General features: G+C 47.5%; 1 protein-coding gene across 1 annotated transcript in view; it reads left to right on the forward strand.

The window, feature by feature from the left end:
* Positions 1 to 20,778, forward strand: part of LOC132571890 (zinc finger protein 420-like) — a 92,795-nt gene that overhangs the window by 4,938 nt on the left and 67,079 nt on the right. Inside the window, exons 3-4 of the mRNA XM_060238682.1 lie at positions 3,418 to 3,617; positions 3,818 to 3,944. Coding sequence (XP_060094665.1) covers positions 3,418 to 3,617; positions 3,818 to 3,944 — 327 coding nt within the window. The remainder of the gene's footprint in view (positions 1 to 3,417; positions 3,618 to 3,817; positions 3,945 to 20,778) is intronic.

Below are 20,778 nucleotides of genomic sequence, written 5' to 3' on the forward strand. Positions count from 1 at the left end.
CCCTCAAGGCTCGTATGAGTGCGCCGCCCCGACCCTGTATGGGCAGTGAGCCTATTTTGGCTCGCCCGCGGAGCCTGATGGACCCTGAGCGGTTCCAAATGGCTCTGCGGGATCCCTGGCCCTCTAGCGATTCCTTTGATGACCTAGTAGAGGCCTGGAATGACAGGCTATCTGGGGCTATCAACGAAATCGCCCCCTGGTGTCCTCTGCGCCCCCGTAATAGGCTGGCTCCGTGGTATACCTCGGAGTTACGCCAGCTGAAACAGGGACTCAGGCGACTAGAGAGGCGGTGGCGGCATACTCGTGACGAAGCGACGAGAACATCCTATAGAACGTTTATGAAGTCTTATGAGATGGCAGTCAAAGCCGCAAAGAAAGACTACTTTGCGACTAGGATTGCATCTGCAAATTCGCACCCAGCACAATTATTTAAGATAGTTGAGAATTTGACCACTCTGCCTCAAGGCAGACCAAATATGAGGGAATTGGAAATAGGCTGTGAGGCTTTTGCGAAATTCTTTGCAGATAAAATCTCATCGCTCCGCCAGGACTTTCCTGCCACATTAGATGCAGTACAAGAACCTGAGGCTCCGTGCCTGTCCTCTGGTCTTGCCTTGGACCACTTCGACACACTCAGCCTAGGAGAAGTCGACGGAATTCTCTCTACTGTGCGCCCTACAACTTGCGATCTTGACCCATGTCCCTCCTGGCTAATTAAATCTTGCCAGAGGGAACTTAGATATCCTATACGGGATATCATAAATAGATCCCTCTTGGAAGGGCAATTTCCAACAGCATTGAAAGAAGCCATGGTCCGCCCCCTCCTCAAAAAAAGTACAGCAGACCCGGCCGAATTGGCGAACTACCGACCGGTCTCGAACTTACCATTTTTAGGTAAAGTTATTGAGAGGGCAGTGGCGCTACAGTTACAGAGCTTTTTGGATGACACTTCCGCCTTAGACCCCTGCCAGTCCGGCTTCCGTCCAGGCCATGGGACGGAGACAGTGCTGGTCGCCTTAGTGGATGACCTCCAGCGGCATCTGGACCGAGGCGGTGCTGATGTTGTTAGACCTGTCGGCTGCGTTCGACACGGTCGACCATCGGTTACTGACCCGCCGGCTCGCCGACGCAGGGATTAGGGGGCTGGCCTTACAGTGGCTCTCCTCCTTCCTTGATGGTCGGGGACAAAGGGTGGCAATTGGGGGAGAGCTGTCCCGGAGGCACCCACTAGTATGTGGAGTGCCACAAGGGGCAGTTCTCTCTCCGATGTTGTTTAACATCTATATGCGCCCCCTTGCCCAGATTGCCCGGGGGTTTGGGCTTGGGTGCCATCAATATGCAGATGACATCCAGCTCTATCTACTAATGGATGGCCGGCCTGACTGCGTCCCAGAAAACCTGGACCTTGCGTTGCAGGCCGTGGCTGGCTGGCTCAGGCTGAGTGGGCTGAAGTTGAATCCGGCAAAGACGGAGGTCCTTTGTTTGGGTTGCGGTGCCCCGGGAGGGGAAATTCCCTTGCCAGCTCTTGACGGTGTGCCCCTGAAAGTGGCCCACAGAGTCAGGAGCTTGGGGGTTCTTCTGGAGCCTTCACTATCTATGGGCACAGATAGCGGCCACTGCTAAGTCTGCGTTTTTTCATCTTCGGCGGGCAAAGCAGCTGGCCCCCTTCCTGGAGCGCCGGGACCTGGCAACGGTGATTCATGCTACGGTCACCTCCAGACTGGATTACTGCAACGCCCTCTACATGGGGCTGCCCTTGTGCCGAACTCGGCGGTTGCAGCTGGTGCAGAACGCGGTGGCTAGGCTGTTATTGGGGCTCCCAAGATGGGAGCACATATGGCCAGGGCTGCGCAAACTGCACTGGCTGCCAGTGATCTACCGAGTTCGTTACAAGGTGCTGGTCATGACCTTTAAAGCCCTATATGGCCGAGGGCCTGTCTACCTGAGGGACCGTCTCTCCCCATATGAGCCCCAGAGAGCACTGAGGTCAGCTGGTAAGCACCAGCTGAATATCCCTGGGCCAAGGGAGGCCAGATTAAAGACCACCCGGGATCGGGCCTTCTCCGTTGCGGCCCCACTACTCTGGAATCAACTCCCGGAGGAGGTACGGGCCCTGCGATGTGTAAATCAATTTCGCAGGGCCTATAAGACATACCTCTTCAAAATAGCCTTCGCCCATACCGAACTAAGATAATGTCGCTGTGTATGTTTCTTCTCCTCTACTGAATTAAGATCTATTTAGCACCTCAATGTTAATTTTATTGTAATTGTATATTAATTTTATTGTTTTATGATTTTACTATATTGTATTGCATTCCTATGTTGTGAGCCGCCCTGAGCCTGCTTGTGTGGGGAGGGCGGGGTACAAATAAAAAGTTGTTGTTGTTGTTGTTGTTATTATTATTATTGTTGTTGTTATTATTATTATTATTATTATTATTATTATTATTATTATTATTATTATTATTATTATTATTATTATTATGTTATGCGGATATCTGGTGGGTGCTGTGAGAAACAGCATGCTGGAGTAGGGATGGCAGGTTGTGGACTGGCACTCCCAGGAGCTGTGGGGGGGGGGGGGGCTTCAAGTAGCATTGCCAATCCCCAGGTGAGATCATGGGATCCCCCGGTTTGAAGGCCCTCCGCCTGCTTCAGGGTCACCAGAAAGTGGGCGGGGGGGGAGGGAAATGTCTGCTGGGCATTCCATTATTTCCTGTGGAGACCAATTCCCATAGGGTGTAATGGAAAATTGATCCATGGGTATCTGGGGCTCTGGAAGGGCTGTTTTTTGAGCTAGAGACACCAAATGTGCAGCATAGCATCCAGTGTCTCTCCCCAAAATACTTTCCAAGTTTCAAAAAGTTTGGACCAGGGGGTCCAATTCTATGAGCCCCAGAAGAAGGTGCCCCTATCCTTCATTATTTACAATAGAGGGAAGGCATTCAAAAGGTGCACGGTCCCTTTATATGTGATGGCCAGAACTCTTTTGGAGTTCAATTATGCTTGCCACAACCTTGCTCCTGGCTCCACCCCAATGTCTCCTGACTCCATCCCCAAAGTCTCCTGGCTCCACCCCCAAAGTCCCCAGATATTTCTTGAATTGGACTTGGCAACCCTAGCTTCAAGAGGGGCAGATGTGATGCCATTTATATGTTCCATCTGGCTGAAAACCTGGCTGTGAAGTTAGCATGCAAAAAGATGCTCTGAAAACTTACTGAAATTGCCCTAGGGCTTCCAGATACATTCCAGTCACATCTGAGCTTTAGGCCAAATCTCAAGTGATGTCATTTTCACGCTTTTTTTGTCCCTCCCCTCAGGGCAGACAGAAATCTCACAGAAGCCTGAAATATGTTGACAGGGTTTATAATATCTGAGGCTCATACATACCTGATGCTTCTCTTCTGCCTCTCTCAGGATTTAGTAAATATGTTAAGAACTTGTTGAGTGTACACAGGGTGAGGCTTCACCCCCCTGGGCAGGGGGTGCATGAAACAGGGAACAAGCAAGCAAACCCCCTTCCTTCTTTCTTTGTCTCAATAAAAGGCAGTGAAGAGATGCTGTTGAGCCATCCTCTTTTCAGAGATGTGGAAACGGCTGCTGCAACTACAATCCAGGTAGGAGAGATGAGCAGGGGACAGCCTGGTCCCTCCTCCTTTCTCTGGGGGGCTTTTGCTCCTGCCGTTTCTACGAGGTGTCTGGGTGGAAGACACTCTGAACGCTGTTTGCTTTACCCATCCCCATACATCCTGTACCCTCCCAGACAAGTCCCTTCCAGTGTGGGATCTCTGATGAGGGAATCTGCTTTTTCTTTCAGTGTCCCTTTTCCTTTGAGGAGGTGTCCATCAATTTCACTGAGGCAGAGTGGGCCCTGCTGGATCCAGGCCAAAGAGCTCTGTACAGGGAAGTCATGCTGGAGAACTATGGGAATCTGGCCTTTCTGGGTAAGGATCTTTCATAGGTGTCAGAGTTGCAAATTGCTGCAATTGGGATGAGGCCTGAATCAAAATACTGAAGAGTGGTACACCGTACTTGGCATGCAGAAGGTCCCAGGTTCAATCCTCAGCAACTCCAGATAAAAGGATCATGTAGGAGGTGCAGGCCCGTAGCTATTGGGGGGGGGGGGCGGACCCCAGAAACTTTCCCCATTTCACCTTCCTGGCCCCTCCCCCCTTGCTTGCTGCTCTTGTGCAGACTTCCCCGCTCTCCTGCCGGCTTCCTTGCTCTCCTGCTGGCTTCCCTGCACTCGTACCTCCTTGTTCTGCCTGCCCAGAGTGCTGCGATGCACTCCCCACCCCCCAACAGTGGGCACAGTATCCAAATTCGCCAAGATCTGTATGTACCTTAAGTGTCCCCCTGCCCCTCCCAAACAAAAACCAGTTCTGTGGGCCCCACCAATCTTAAAATTCTGGCTATGGCCCTGAGGAGGTGATGTGAAAGACCTCTGCCTGAGACCCTGGAGAGCTGCTGCCAGACTGAGTAGACAGTACTGACTTCAATGGCCGAAGAGTCTGATTGGTGTAGCGGTCAAGTGTGTGGACTCTTATCTGGGAGAGCTGCGTTTGATCCCCACTCCTCCACTTGCAGCTGCTGAGATGGCCTTGGGTCAGCAATAGCTCTGGCAGAGGTTGTCCTTGAAAGGGCAGCTGCTGTGAGAGCCCTCTCAGGCCCACCCATCTCACAGGGTGTCTGTTGTGGGGGAAGAAGATAAAAGAGATTGTAAGCCGCTCTGAGACTGACTCAGAGAGAAGGGCAGGGTATAAATCTGCAGTCTTCTTCTTTCCGTATAAAGCAGCTTCCTGTGTTGTTCATGTGTGCGTACTTGTCCAGGGGAACTGAGGCCAGAGTTGTGGCCGTCACCCAAGCCAGAGAAGGTGTCCTGGCCTGAGGCAAAGGGGATGAGAGGCCCTCAACAAGACTTTGAAAGGGGCGAAATTCTCATTTCTCTGTTCCCCAACCTTTACAAACACCCTTCCCCCTGGACGGGATGACCAACATCTGCTCTGCCTGTGACCTGGGAATGATCCTGTCAAGAACCAAAGCATGGGTCACCCAACGTCACTTCACTTTGTACCTGAAGAAGAGATTGGATTTATACACTCAGAGTCTGAGAGCAGCTTACAATCTCTTTCCCCTCCACACAACAGACACCCTGAGAGAGCTCTTTTGAGAACAGCTTTGAGAGAACGTACGGCTGACCCAAGGTCACACCAGCAGGTGCATGTGAAAGAGTGTGGAATCAAACCTGGTTCTCCCACATTACAGTCCTTTACACCAGCCGTCCCCAACCTTTTTGGCACCAGAGACTGGTTGTGTGGAAGACACTTTTTCCAGTGACTGGGGGTGGATGGGTGGCGATGGTTTTGTGCACTTTATTTCTATTAGTTTGGCATGGTGGTTAAGTGTGCAGACTCTTATCTGGGAGAACTGGGTTTGATTCCCCACTCCTCCGCTTGCAGCTGCTGGAATGGCCTTGGGTTAGCCATAGCTCTCGCAGAGTTGTCCTTGAAAGGGCAGCTTCTGGGGAGAGCTCTCTCAGCCCCACCCACCTCACAGGGTGTCTGTTGTGGGAAGAGAAGGAGATTGTGAGCTGCTCTGAGACTCTGCAATTTGGCATGGAGGGCAGGATATAAATCCAATGTCCCAAGGGGCGTCCGGCTTGCCTCGACCAGGGCCCTGGCCACGGCCTGGTGGAATCAGCTCCCTATGGAGATCTGGGCCCTACCAGATTTACTTCCGTTTCATAGGGCCTGCAGGACGGAGCTGTTTCGCCAGGCCGTCGGTTGAGGCAGGCAGACATCCCTTCATTCCACTGCTTATACCATCTATTACCCTCTCCCACAATGGGCTATAAAATTATGAGCCGGAATCTTTGTTTTATCTGAAATATGTGCGTGCCTGCCTATGTATATTTTTAGTAGCTGTATTTTATTGGTACATTATTGAGTTATTACTGTGTTTTAATTGTTTTTTATGACTGTGATCCGCCCTGAGCCCGTATGGGAAAGGCCGGAATATAAATCGACCAAAATAAATAGAAAAATAAATAAAATGTTGTCTTATTTTTATTATTACTACGTAATATATAATGAAATAATTAGACAACTCACAGACCAGTTGCTAACAGGCCACAGACGCGTTCTAGTCCATGGCCCGAGGGTTGGGGACCCCTGCTTTATACCAAACTGGCTTACTGAGCAGCATCCAGTTCAGGGAGTTCACGACGGGAATGCACATAAGTAAAGCAAACCCCTGTTTAAAATACAAAATGGTTTATTAAGGATTTAAAAACAACAGATCACTGAACAGCATACTTTCTGCAGCTCAGCAACAGAAAAATGAGAAAGGTTATTTATTTATGTTGTTCAAGTTTTATCCTGCCCTTCCTGCACCGTGTTCTATCAAATCCATGAAAGACTTGGTATTAGATGCCAATTCTTGTTGCATTTTAAATATTCCAGTTGTAGCCAAAGTTACTCTACATCAGGGGTGGCCAAACTGTAGCTTGGGAGCCACATGTGGCTCTTCCACACACATAATGTGGCTCTTGAAGCCCCCACCACCCTGTTGGCCAGCTTGGAGAAGGCATGTTTCTCTTTAAATCACTTTTCCAAGCCAAGCCCAGCCAGCAGCTTAGAGAATGCATTTAAAGTTAAAATTGTTTTTTCTACCTCTCTCTCCCTCCTGCAATCTGGCCTCTACTAACTGAGATTCTTCTGAAAGGAAAGTAGACAAATTTGTGGCAGGCCTATCTAGGGTCAGGTGGTCTGAATGACCAATCAAGGGTCCTCCTTGATGGAATTTTCCAGAGGCTGTCAGCAAATGCCAGATAGTTAAAAATGAAGGCTAAACATGCCCTCCCTCCTGATAACACAACTGGATACAGGTTCTCCCAGTTAACCAATTACCACATACTGAAGTGTGACCTGGAAAGAGATAAGGATGTTAGCTGCAGGGGGACAACAATCTCAAACACCTGCAAGTCGGCCCAGGCCATTTAACAGTCACATTAACCCTGGGAGAACTGGGGCACTTTGCCTCTCAGATTCATTCCACTCTTACTGGTTGGGATTCTGTGCTTTGATCTTGACCATGGTTCTGTCCTTCCAGAAGAATTCTTATTCCTTTAAAAAACCTTTTCTAATGTAAGATTATTATTATTTTTAAATAGAAATATAAATGTACAGGGGGGAAATAAAGGTGAGAAAATGAGAAATTAACAGAACATATGAATAAATTGGTAAGAATTTTTGTTCTTGAATTGCTTTCCTTCCCCATATAAGACTTTCTTCCTTTTTCTTTTACCCTTTCTTTTCTCTACAAAAGAAGCTGGAAGTATAAGAGATGTTCTGATAGACACAAACAACAGCCTTGCATCTGAAGAAGGGCGGGAGATTTCCTCAAGAGGCTCCCAAGAGCATATTTCCTTCCCAGCTGAGCTGGCTGAGGGTGAGTAACCTTCATAGCTATACCAAGGAAACCAGCACATCCACTTCTGAACAACCTTTGGTTTGGTACAATCATAGTCCGCTGGGTAAAGAGAGAGGGAGGCCTTCTAGGGACCGGAAATCTGGAGGTTCAGAAGCTCCTTCTGGGCAAGAGCTCAGCTGTGGCTCTTGAGGAGGTGAGGGGTCATTAAAAACCAGATATTCTTCGGAAAGATGGAGGGGTGGTTAAGATCAGCCAAGCTGGATGAGGCCCAAGGGCCTACTGCAGTCATAGATCTGGCCTCCCCTCCAGTGACACAAACTGAGTGGCTATCTGTTGAGGCATTGTTTAGTTTTCATACTGATACTCTGATTATTTTAAATGCATTTTATTTATTTATAGCTTTATACAGGGCTTTTTTTTTGTAGCAGGAACTTCTTTGCATTTTAGGCTACACATCCCGTGAGGTAGCCAATCCTCCAAGAGCTTACAGGGCTGTCAGTACAGGGTGTACTGTAAGCTCCAGGAGGATTGGCTGCATCAGGAGTGTGAGGCCTAATATGCAAAGCAGTTACTGCTACAAAAAAAGCCCTGGTTTTATGTGCTTTTATGATGGAACCTGACCTGAGCCTCCTAGCAGGGAGGGCAGGATACAAATGAAATAAAATAACTAAAACATATAGTCTCAACCAAATACACATTTTAAGAAGGATATAGACAAGCTGGAATGGGTGCAGAGGAGGGCAATGAAGATGGTGAGGGGTGTGGAGACCAAGTCCTATGAAGAAAGGTTGAAGGAGCTGGGCATGTTTAGCCTGGAGAGGAGGCGGGTGAGAGGTGATATGATCACCATCTGTCATATAGAGGATGGTGTGGAATTGTTTTCTGTGGCCCCAGAAGGTAGGACCAGAACCAATGGATTGAAATTAAATTAAAAGAGTTTCTGGCTCAACATTAAGAAGAACTTCCTGACTGTTAGAGCGATTCCGCAGTGGAACAGGCTTCCTTGGGAAGTGGTGGGCTCTCCTTCCTTGGAGGTTTTTAAACAGAGGCTAGATGGCCATCTGACAGCGATGAAGATCCTGTGAATTTAGGGGGAGGTATTTGTGAGTTTCCTGCATTGTGCAGGGGGTTGGACTAAATGACCCTGGAGGTCCCTTCCAACTCTATGATTCTATGAAATGGCCCTATCAGGTGCTAACAGGATCTCTTTATTCCAACAGAAGATGATCAGAGGAACAAGGAGGGTGAGGAAATGGTAGATAGAGTTAAAAATGAAGACTTGAAAGAAAATGTATTCTGCCAAGGGATACCTAAGAAAAAGGAAGGTGGCTGTATTGTTGGGAAGAGAGACAGAAGACAGAATAATGTATATTTTCAAATGCACAGGATAATGAAGCCAATTAAATCCATTCAGTGTAGAAAGTACTTCAAAAATAGATCACAGCTCCCTTTGCACCAAAGAGTACACAGAGGGGAGGAACCTTTCGAATGCTCACTGTGCAGAAAGAGATTCAGCCAGAGTGTCCACCTTCAACAGCATCAGAGAACCCATACAGGGGAGAAACCTTTTCAGTGTTCAGAGTGTGGAAATCAATTCAGTAGGAATGGCAATCTTCAGCGGCATCAGAGAATACACTCAGCAGAGAAACCCTTTGAATGCTCACTGTGTGGAAAGAGATTCAGTCAGAGCGGCCATCTTCAACAGCATTTTAAAACCCACACTGGGGAGAAACCTTTTGAATGTTCAGAATGTGGAAAGAGATTCAGTCAGAGGGGCCATCTTCGACAGCATGAGACAACCCACACAACAGAGAAACCTTTTGAATGCTCAGAGTGTGGAATGAAATTCCGTCAGAGCGGCACTCTTCAACGTCATCGAAGAACCCATACAGGGGAGAAACCTTTTGAATGTTCACTGTGTCGAAAGAGATTCAGACAGAGTGGCACTCTTCAACGGCATCAACAAACTCATACCGCGGAGAAACGTTTCCAATGCTCAGAGTGTGGAAAGAGATTCAGGTTGAGCAGCCATTTTCAAAAGCATCTGACATCCCATACAGGGGAGAAACCTTTGGAATGTACAGAGTGTGGAAAGAGATTCAGTCGGAGTACCTACCTTCAACGGCATCAAAGAACCCACACAGGAGAGAAACCTTTTGAATGCTCACTGTGTGGAAAGAGATTCAGACAGAATGGCACTCTTCAACGGCATCAAAGAACCCACACAGGGGAGAAACCATTTCAGTGCTCAAAGTGTGGAAAGAGATTCAGACTGAGTAGTTGTCTGCAAAAGCATGTGAAAAAGAGATGTGAAAAAAGCATGTGGAAAGGGATTCAGTGTGAGGGGGAATTTGCAAATGCATCTGTAAACCCAGGCAGGGGAGAAACCTTTTGAATGCTCAGTGTGTGGAAAGAGATTCAGTGTGAGGGGGAATCTGCAAATGCACCTGTGAACTCACAGAGGGGAGAAACCTTTCTAGTGTTCAGTGTGTGGAAAGAGATTCAGAGTGGCACTCTTCAGCTGCATCAAAGAACCCATACAGGGGAGAAGCATTTTGAATGCTCAGAGTGTGGGAAGATTCAGTCAGAGTGGCACTCCTCAAAAGCATCAAAGAATACAAAAGTGCTTAGAATGTGGATAGAAATTTAGTTAGAATGGCAATCTTTAAGAGTACTTAGGGACCCAGTGACCCACACAGGAGAGAAACCTTTTAAATGCTCAGAAGGTGGAACGAAGTTTCCTCAGAACTGCAGTCGTCAGCAGCATCAAAGAATCCACAAAGGGGAGAAACATTTTGAATCCACGCTATGGAGGGAAAAAATCAGAGTGGAACTCTTCAAGAGCATGTAGGAACTCTCAGAGGGGAGAAACCTTTCGAATACTTTGACTATGAAAACAAATTCAATCAGGGTGGCTATCTTTGACAGCATCTAAGAATTCTTGGGCTGTGGAAAGAGCTTTAGTTGTGATTGAAGGCTGAACTAGATCTCACAGGAAAGAAAACTAGCATGTGTTCTCAGGCTGGATGGAGATTCAAGACCAGCTCATGTCTCCTGAAGCACTAATGAGTCCTCACAGGGGAGGAACCTTATAAATGCTTGCTGTGTGACGTTGAGGTAGAGGCCCTACTTTTCTGTTCCTCAGAGAATCCTCATGAAGATGAAACTTTCCTATAGTTGTTTCAGATGACACTCTTCTTTAAATGTCCAGTTATTTGAGACTTAATGAATATTGGCCTTTGTAGCGGTTGCCCTCCTCTTTGAAACTCACTACTTCAGGTAATCTGCCAAGGTAATTCTTTTTGACATCTACAAAACTGTCAAAACCATTTCTGTTTGTCAAAACCTGCACAGATATAGGCAAAATGAGGATACTAGATATTTATGGCCTAGTTTGTGACTGGCATTGAACAGCAGGCTTCCCTAATTTACAAACTTTTTTTTGACGAGTTCTAGACAGGCATCCCCCAAGCCTATACCCTCCCCAGACTGCTGTGGACTTTTTGAGGTCTCACCACTTTGCATCCCAGAGAGTTGTGGCAGTTAATTTGGGTTGAAGGCAAAAGGTAATGTCCTCAAATCAACTACCCAGTAAGTTCAAAGGGATCAGACCACCCACAACATACAATGAGAGCTAGTTTGGTGTAGTAGTTAAGAGCACAACTTTAATCTGGGAGAACCGGGTTTATTTCCCCACTCCTTCACATGCAGCTGCTGCTGTGACCTTGTGTCAGTCATAAGTTCTCTTAGAGCTGTTCTCTCAAAAGCAGTTCTCGAAAGAGCTCTCTCAGCCCCACCTACCTCACAGGCAATGCCTCTAAACCATGGAGTTGTAAGCAAAAATTCTACTTTGTGAGTTACTAGCATTAATGTTGTGAGCTGCTCCGTAAATTAGTTTGCTCTGGGGCATTTTTCCTGAGCTAAGACAAAAATGTGTGAGCCAGACACCAAAAATCTGTGAGCTAGCTCACACTAACGCAGCTTAGAGGGAACACTGTTCACAGGGTGTCTTTGTCGGTGCGGGTGTGTGCAGAGTGAGCGGTGTGATATATACAATAGTGAGCCCCAGTAAGTGAGCGAGCCAGACACCTGCAGCTAGTGCTAAAACAGTGTATTTACAGATTATATACAACGTGTCCACTAGTGCAGTAATATACATCAACCTTAGGATCAAAGTGCTCCGCCAGCATGTGACTCCTCAAAGAGAGACCTGTGCACTGGTAGTGCAGTCCATATATAGTTCCATCAGCCAATCCTGGCAGTCCATAGTCATGCTGACTCAGCAGGTACTTTCCACCTGTCTTTTACCAGCTAGAACCGGCTTGTGGATAAGGTCACTGTGACCTAGCCTGCCAGCTAGATCACTTGCCGTCATGTTATAGCTGTCAAACTGTGTAAAGGCAGACTTAATACTAACAGACTTTTGTGGGGAGGAGGCGATTGTAAGCTGCTCTGAGACTCCAAATGAAGGGCGGGGTATAAATCCAATCTTCTCTCAACATACAGTATTGTAGAATGGACAGATGTTCAAGTTGCAGGGTGACACAGATTGCCCAATCGCAGCTGTCTTCCCCACTCATCTCCAGAGTCTCCCAGAGAGAATCAGGAGAGAGAAGTAAAATTTCTCCATCCTGTGAAAACACCGCCCGCCCCCCCCCCAGCTGCATGAGACAGAAATGATCAGGAACAGGTCTTTTTTTTTTTTTTTTTTAGCAAAAATGCTGTTCCGGCCAGCTTGGCATCAGGGTGTGTGGCCTAATATGCAAATGAGTTCCTGGGAAACAACAGTGATGTCAGGGGATGTGGCCTAATATGCAAATGAGTTTTTTCTACCAAAAAAACAAACAAAACGCCTGATCAGGACTCAGGAGTAAATCCTGAGCCAAGACATATTCCCCACCTCTGGTTCCTCAATGAGATTGTGTCTTTATTGAGTAGACTGCAAGATTTAATTTTTTTTGTCTAACTACTTCAATTTGGAAAAGTATCTGTTAGAGTTGCTAACAGGTCTCAAGGGGAAACAAATCTCCTGCTCCGTCCCAGAGGCTTCATGTGTGGAAATGGGCAACTGAAGACGTTAATAATAATAATATTAAGATGATGATTTTGGATTTATATCCCACCCTTAACTCCAAATCTCAGAGTGGCTCACACTCTCCTTTATCTTCCTCCCCCACAACAGACACCCTGTGAGGTGGGTGGGGCTGAGAGGGCTCTCACATCAGCTGACCTTTCAAGGACAACCTCTGCAAGAGCTATGGCTGACCCAAGGCCATTCCAGCAGGTGCAAGTGGAGGAGTGGGGAATCAAACCCGGTTCTCCCAGATAAGAGTCCACACACTTAACCACTTCACCAAACTGGCTCTCATAAGATTCCAGAGAGCCTCTCCCACAGAGATAGCAACTTTCTCCCCTCCAAGCAGTTTCCAATCCAAACTTGCTTAATGTGGGAGCCACATAGAATAGATGTCAGAGGTATGAGAGCTGCGAGACGTGAACATCGGATGTTTGAGAGCCTCAAGACAAGGAAGAAAAATAGATGGGGAGGGGGAAAGAAAGTAACTTTAAATGCATTTCCCAATCCACTGACTAGATGTGATTTTAAGAGAGAAATATCTTCTCCAAGCCAGCTGAAGGGGTGATGGAGGCTTCAAGAGCTACACAATATGTGTGAAAGAGCCACATGTGGGTTCCGAGCTGCAGTTTGGCCACCCCTGCTATAGAGGATTTACAGAGTTAATCCCCATCTAGCCCCTAATTGTAATGGAATATGGCTACATCGGGTGGGTCTATAGAAGACCCAAAACATACAAGGTGTGATTTGTGTAATCCTTTCATTGGTAGGTGGGGAGCAAGGTGATGTTTTACTGAAGGATGTTGTTTCTGATGTTGGCCTTAGCCAGTCTTACCAGTTTTGAGGCCTTAGCCAATCTTACCAGTTTTGAGGTCTAAATTATCCCTAACTTCAATTTTTTGCTTCTAAAATTCTGTCTGGGACAACATATGTCTGTGAACCATTCTTTTCTGTAATGAATGTTAATAAATCAAAAGTGTGTCCTGGCTTACAGAAATGCACCTGAACAGCATACTCAAGATTGCTACAGCACAGATATTGACTCCAGAGTTTGATTTGATAATTCAGAGCAAGAGGTGCCAGTTATCAAAGACTTGTAAATAAAGAAATTAATATTGTTAACTGGGTTTGCCTGTATCCTTTATGAAGTTTATATCTCATGGCATTTCATTTTATGGCACACACGGCCTGACAAAGTGACATTTATGTCAGGTTTAAAAACATAAGAGAAGCCATGTTGGATTAGGCCAGTGGCCCATCCAGTCCAACACTCATCACACAGTGGAGAAAAAACCAGGTGCTATCAGGAAGTCCACCAGTGGAGCCAGGACACTAGAAGCCCTCCCATTGTTGCCCCTCCAAGCATTAAGAATACAGAGCATCACTGCCTCAGAAAGAGTGTTCCATCTATACCTTCATTATGCATCATTATAGGATGGGAGTGACTTGTCTAAGTTGGAAGTAGTATATGTGAAAAGGATCTAGGGGTCTTAGTGGACTGTACACTGAACATGAGTCAGCAGTGTGATGTGGCAGCTAAAAAGGCAAATGCAATTTTGGGCTTTATCAACAGAAGGCTAGTGTCCACATGAAGTGATGGTATTGTTTTGCTCTGATTAGACCTAACCTAGAATATTGTGTTTAGTTTTGGGCACTACAATTTAAGAAGAATATAGACAATCTAGAATGTGTCCAGAGGAGGGCGATGAAGATGGTGAGGGATCTGGAGACCAAGTCCTATGAGGAAAGGTTGAAGGGGCTGGGTATGTTTAGCCTGGAGAGGAGGTGGCTGAGAGGTGATATGATCACCATTTTTGGTGATCATAAGGGCTGCCATATAGAGGATGGTGTGGAATTGTTTTCTGTTGCCCTGGAAGGTTGGACCAGAACCAGTGGGTTGAAATTAAATCAGAAGAGTTTCCGGCTCAACATTAGGAAGAACTTCCTGACTGAGCAGTTCCTCAGTGGAACAGCTTCCTCAGGAGGTGATGGGTTCTCCTTCTTTGGAGGTTTTTAAAGAGAGGCTAGATGGCTATCTGACAGCAATGTTGAATTAGGCAGATCATAAGAAGGGCAGGAAGGGTTGCATCGTTGCTTAGTTCTTGTGGCCCTTTCTTACACACCCAGGGAAATGCCAATAGCCACTTTGGGGTCAGCCAGCATTCTTTCCCCCAGGCTAGTTTGGCCAGGAATCCTGGAGGTTTTTTGTCATCTTCTGGACATGGACCAATGGTCACTGGCAGGGCTTTTTTTGTAGCAGAAACTCCTTTGCATATTAGACCACACTCCCCTGATGTTACCAATCCCCCTGGAGCTTACAGTAGGCCCTGCACTAAGAGCCCTATAAGCCGTGGGAAGATTGGCTGCATCAGGGTTGTATGTCCTAATATGCAAAGGAGTTCCTGCTGCAAAACAAGCCATGGTCACTGGAATATGTGTGTGGGGGGAGGTATTTGTGGATTTCCTGCATTGTGGAGGGGTTGGACTAGATGACCCTGGAGGCCCCTTCCAACTCTATGATTCTGTGTTCCATTGTCAGGACTATTCCTCCCCCCTACAGCACACAAGGCATAAACTATCAAGGTCACTGCAGAGTACAGGAATGGGCAGCCTTCATCTCCCTGATTTCCATTCCTCCCACTTCCACCAGCCTTTACACATTACCACTAGGACAGTATACAGGGACATAATGCATAGCCTCTGTCCTCTGGCAATAAAGGTAATGAGCAGTTTCTTTTGAGCTGGATAAGAGTCCTGGAGGAACAGGTTCCAGCCTGCGAGCCATATGTTTGATACCTGTGCCTTAGCTGGTGGTACCCTTCTCTTTCAAGTAGCCAAGATGGCAATAGAGGGTCTCATGCTTTGATAGTTCCAACTCCGCCTGGTAAAGAAATCCCAGAAGTGGGATTAGAGGACTTCAGCTTGACATGAACCACATGGTCCCAGAGAGTCCTCTTTTGTCCTCTGTGCTTTAGTTTCTGGAATTTTCTGAGGGAGTCTGTAAGTATCTCTGTTGGAGTCTCTGTTCAGACCTCAAACCTTCTTGAGACAGTGGTCTGGATTTCTTTCTAGTGTCTTTTTCCTCCTTCAAACAGAAGGCTGGCTCCATGGTTTACCCCAGAGATGAAAGAAATACCCGGCAAGGTATTTGAGTCCCACTTTTCTAAGCTGACTGAAGTGAACTTTCCAGTGGAATGCACTGTTAAAAAAGGTTGACAGAGGTATGAGGTGGGGAAACTTTCCAGTTCTTTATTCTTCTGCCAAACATTCCCATTTCTAATGACCTCTTGTTTCCTAAAATTAATACTGAATGGATGCCATTGACAATGCAATTTTGGGTCAGTTCGGGAATTTTAAAACAGTTATAAGTGTTGTTCAGGTAAGATTTTGGCAGCCACTTTGGGGTTGCTGAGACATTTGTGCCTGAGTTCAAGGGTGATGCCTAAGTTCTCCCTCTTGGGCCTGCAAAGAAAATAGCAGTTCCCTTCATGAACGTCTAACCACTCGACAAAGCCTTCCTTTATAATACCTCCTAACAGAGAAATTCTAATTTGCCATTTCTCCCAGGTTGGGCTTATCATGTAAGTGCAAATGAATTAGCAGTTTCCCTCAGTCCGGCTCTGGACCATTTTTCTCTCCTGGGGAGGGAAGGGGAGGGGGCTCTTGCCATGGGTCATCTGGGAACAACTTCATGAACTGTTCAGGTTCTGGGACCTTTTGCTCCCTGGGCTCTAAATCCTAAAGTTTTAAACAGAAATAAATGATATGTTAGAAGATGACCTAGGTCTAAGTATGTGGACTGGACTTTATCCAGAGCGGAAACCTTGCTAAATATCAGAGCAAAGAACACCAGGGAAGAGACTTAAATTTTGAAAGGCTGGATTTGAGGCAAGACTTCCATGGCTGCTTCCACAAAGACAAGTTTTTGGAACTTCCACCTGACCTCATCCCGAAATGGTGTAAGAACACAAGAGAAGCCATGTTGGATCAGGCCAATGGCCCATCCAGTCCAACACTCTGTGTCACACAGTAGCCAAAAAAAACCAGCCATCAGGAGGTCCACCAGTGTACTCTCAGCGCCACACACCCCCTCCACTGGATTGGGCTCTTTGACCTTGATTCTGGTCACATTGCTCTTCTGTGCAGAAAGACAAATGAATACCTGTCACCTGCCTCCAGGTGGGGCCTGGAGTTCAAACTAGAATCCCAAAGGACGTCTCCAATGCAGGGACTGGAGCTGACTTCTTTATGTGCCTCGCCCCCACCCCCCACCGCTCCCCGCCCTTCCAGCAATATTGAGAAATGAGCCCTCCTCCTGTCATCGGAAGAAGCAAAAGACACCCCCCCACACACACACACACACTCGCCTGACACAAAGACAATAGCCTCTACCGCCGAATCCCTCCCCCACACCTGGATCTTCCAAGCCTCCCCCCCACCGGGTGTCCCTATCCTTCCTGGCTTCTGTCCAAGAGATCAGCCTTCAGCCTTTTCTCCCCCAGCAAATGCAAAGCCCTTTTTTGCAGCGAGGAGGGGCGGAAGCAGAAGGGAGGGCTGTGCAAAGTGTGTTGCGGCGGGGGGGGGGGGGCGGAGGACGCACTTCGGCAGATTGGATCTCTCTTCTCCTGGCTGGCTCCGCCCAGCAAAAGGGAAGGCCGGCCAGGTCCGAATCCGAGAGGGCCTTCCAGGAAAGCGGGGTGAGGAGTCAGCCTCTTTCCTACCCGGAGCCCCTGCGTGGGGAATAGGTTTTTGTTATCACCAGGCGTGCAAAGCGGCATCAGCCCAGTCCTCTCCGGTGAGTCCGGGGTGGGAGGCAGGGATCCCGGGGATGGTCGCGGGGAGGCAAGGCTGGGGCATCTGGGGTAGGCGAAGGGAAAGCAGGGTGGGGGGGACAGAGGCAGGCCCAGATACAGAGGAAGGAGGGAGGGAGAGTCGCCCCATTGCAGAGCCTGGGAAGGGAGGGGGAAGGCTTCTCCTTTAGGCGCAACTCCTTTTCTGCTCCTCCTCTTTGCACCTGGCTGGGGAGGGACGGGGGTTTAGATCCAGCCCTTCTCTGCATTATGGGGGCCTGGCCAGGGGTTTAGATTGACGGGGGCAGGGGGGGGGGGAAATCCCCAGATATTTCTTGAATTGGATTTGGCAACCCTACTGTGTGGCGAAGGGAAAAGAGCTGCCATGAAGAAGCCTTTTCAGGAAACAGGGTGGGGGTGTCAATGCTGAGATGGACGATAATCAGCCGGGATTCTTGCCCTGGTTCTGATCACAGCCTTCCTTGGAGATGAGATGCACCAGTACACCAACCAGATCTCCGCACACTCTTTGGCATTTTATCCCAGGCCCACACAGTCAATGGGAAATATCACAGTCCTCCTGAATTCTGAGGAATAGAGAAAGACGAAGGCTATTATTAATCTCTTGAGGATTATGTTTGTAGAGAATTTGGGAGTGGGAGAACTATTCATTGTATGAACTCTGTAAAAATTGGTTCATAAGAACACAGATTAATAGTTGTGGCATTCAGCAGATGCAATGGATAGCCTCATGATCTAAGGAAGAGAATATGAAAGGAAGCTGAATAAACCTGGAGTCTTTGTCTAGTCATCGAAATTCAAGACTGTGTTCTTCTCCATGGGGACATTTTAGACTTTGAATGAGGGCGGGGAGAGATTGGATGGGAGGTGCTGTTGAGTGTCAAGGAAAGGCAGGGAGAAGAGGGGGGGGGACACCTTAGGGACACGTTCTCTGCCAGCGAGTGGCTGGTTCAAGAGGAGGAATTGGGTAGGATTGGCGCCCGCCCACCCCCTCCTTCCAGAGAAGAACTAAGCTGGTGCTTGCCCGCATTGCGAGCATTGAGCATTTTTGGAAATGATGCGGAATAGAGACCAAGAGGAGGCCTGGACAGGAAAAGAACCCCACCCCCCACCCCCAGGAAGAGTCTGATGGGTCAGCGCTGGGGAGCAGTGGGAGATTTGGAGGAGGGAGAGGAGAGCCAAAAGACACCTCTGATGCCTCCTTCCTCGTCTTCTCTGTGTAGTAGGGTTGCCATTCCCCAGGTGGGGGCAGGGAGGCCCTCCCTCCTCACTTCAGGGTCATCAGAAAGCAAGGGGGGGAGGGAAATGACTTCTACTGGATACTCGATTATTCCTTACGGAGACCAATTCCCATAGGGTATAATGGAGAATTGATCCATGAGTATCTGGGGCTCAGGGGGGGGGGCTGTTTTTTGAGGTAGAGGCATCAAATTTGCCGCATGGCATCTGGCGCCTCTCCTCAAAATACCTTCCAAGTTTCAAAAAGATTGGACCAAGGGGTCCAATTCTATGAGCCCCAAAAGAAGGTGCCCCTATCCATTATTTCCAATGGAGGAAAGGCATTTAAAAGGTGTGCAGTCCTTATAAATGTGGTAGCCAGAACTCCCTTTGGAGTTCATTTGTGCTCGTCATAACCTTACTTCTGGCTTCACCCCAATGTCTCCTGGCTCCAACCTCCAAACAGCCAGGCTGTTACTGGGTCTCTCTATTCGGGATCATGTGCAGCTGCGGCTGCGGAGACTGCACTGGCTGCCAATAGTATTCCGGATTTGCTACAAGGTGCTGGTTATTACCTTTAAAGCCCTATATGGCTGAGGTCCTGTCTACCTTAGGGACCGTCTCTCCCCACATGTTCCCCAGAGGGTACTGAAATCTGAATCACAAAATCTATTAGAAATCCCCGGGGCCGAGGGAGGCGAGATTGAAGGCTACCAGAGAACGAGCCTTCTCTATTGCTGCCCCCCACTGGTGGAACCAACTCCCTGATGATGTTAGAGCCTTGCGGGACCTTGCCCAATTCCGCAAGGCTTGTAAAACAACACTTTTTCGAATGGCCTTCAACTAAAGTACAGAGATGCTTAACATCATTGTATGGAACTTAGCACCAAAACTGTTTTTAAAATCTGTTCAATATTTAAAGTGTAATTGCTAATTTTAATTGATCTTACTGTAATTGTTTTTATTGCTTTATGGTTTTATTGTGGATATTTAATGATGTTGTTAGCCGCCCTGAGCCTGCTTCAGCAGGGAGGGCGGGATATAAATGCGAAAAATAAATAAATAAAGTCCCCAGATATTTCTTGAATTGGACTTGGCAACCCTACTGTGTGGCGAAGGGAATAGAGTTTCCATGAAGCCTTTTCTGGTAACAGGGTGGGGGGGTGTAAATGCTGAGATGGACGATAATCAGCCAGGATCCTTGCCCTGGTTCTGGTCACAGCCTTTCTTGGAGACGGGATGCACCAGTACACCAATCAGATAGCCACGTTCTTTGGCATCTTCCACCAGGCCCACACAATCAATGGGAAAGATTACAGTCCCGAATTCTGAGGAATAGACAAAGGCTAAGGCTATTATTTATCTCCTGAGGGTTATGTCCATAGAGTATTTGGGAGTGGGAGGAGAACTATTCATTGTATGAACTCTGTAAAAATTGGTTCATAAGAACACGGATTAATAGTTGTGGCATTCAGCAGATGCAATGGATAGCCTTAGTAGCAGTCCATGATCTAAGGAAGACAATATGAAAGGAAGCTGAGTAAATCCAGAGTCTTTGTCTAGTAATTGAAATTCAAGACTGTGTTCTTTTCCACTGGGACATTTTAGACTTTGTGTTTCTTTAATTTGCATCTAAATTTTCTATATAAGCCCCACTATTTGGATTGTATCATTGAATGTAATAGTGTAGAATTTTGGTATCTTGTGAAAGATATCTATACAAACTGATTCTCCTATATCCAGGCCGGTAGCCAGAAAATTTCAGGTGCGGGGACCCACGGAATAAAATTTTGGGTGGAGGGGCCCTCCAACCCACCTGGTGAAGCGCCAGCTCCTGGGGCTTATTCAAGGCAGCCCCCCTGCTGATCAGCTGATCGCAGGAAGGCTCCGCTGCCTTCTTCCCACTTCCCTCCCACTCCCCCCCCCCGCCAGAGCGACAAGGAGATCGGAGAGGGGGGGCCACCAGAGCAACAGCGACGGAGAGAGCGGAGACAGAGTGGCAGGGAGAGCAGGGCTGCTAGGATGGGCCATACAGGTGGAAGAGGGGTTTGGACGGAGAGACCGGGCACCCCATGGCTGTGGGCCTGCCTGTATTCTTAAATGTAACATGGTGATAAGAGTGATTCTCAGGTAGTAGTATATTGTATAATAGTGTTGAAATTTGGATGAAAACAGTACACCTTAGTGCTTTATAACAAAATAGTCTCTATTAGTATGCAACATCATATTGGTTTTGCAGGGTTT

The sequence above is a fragment of the Heteronotia binoei genome, chromosome 5 (assembly GCF_032191835.1).
Source record: "Heteronotia binoei isolate CCM8104 ecotype False Entrance Well chromosome 5, APGP_CSIRO_Hbin_v1, whole genome shotgun sequence".
NCBI lineage: Eukaryota > Metazoa > Chordata > Lepidosauria > Squamata > Gekkonidae > Heteronotia > Heteronotia binoei.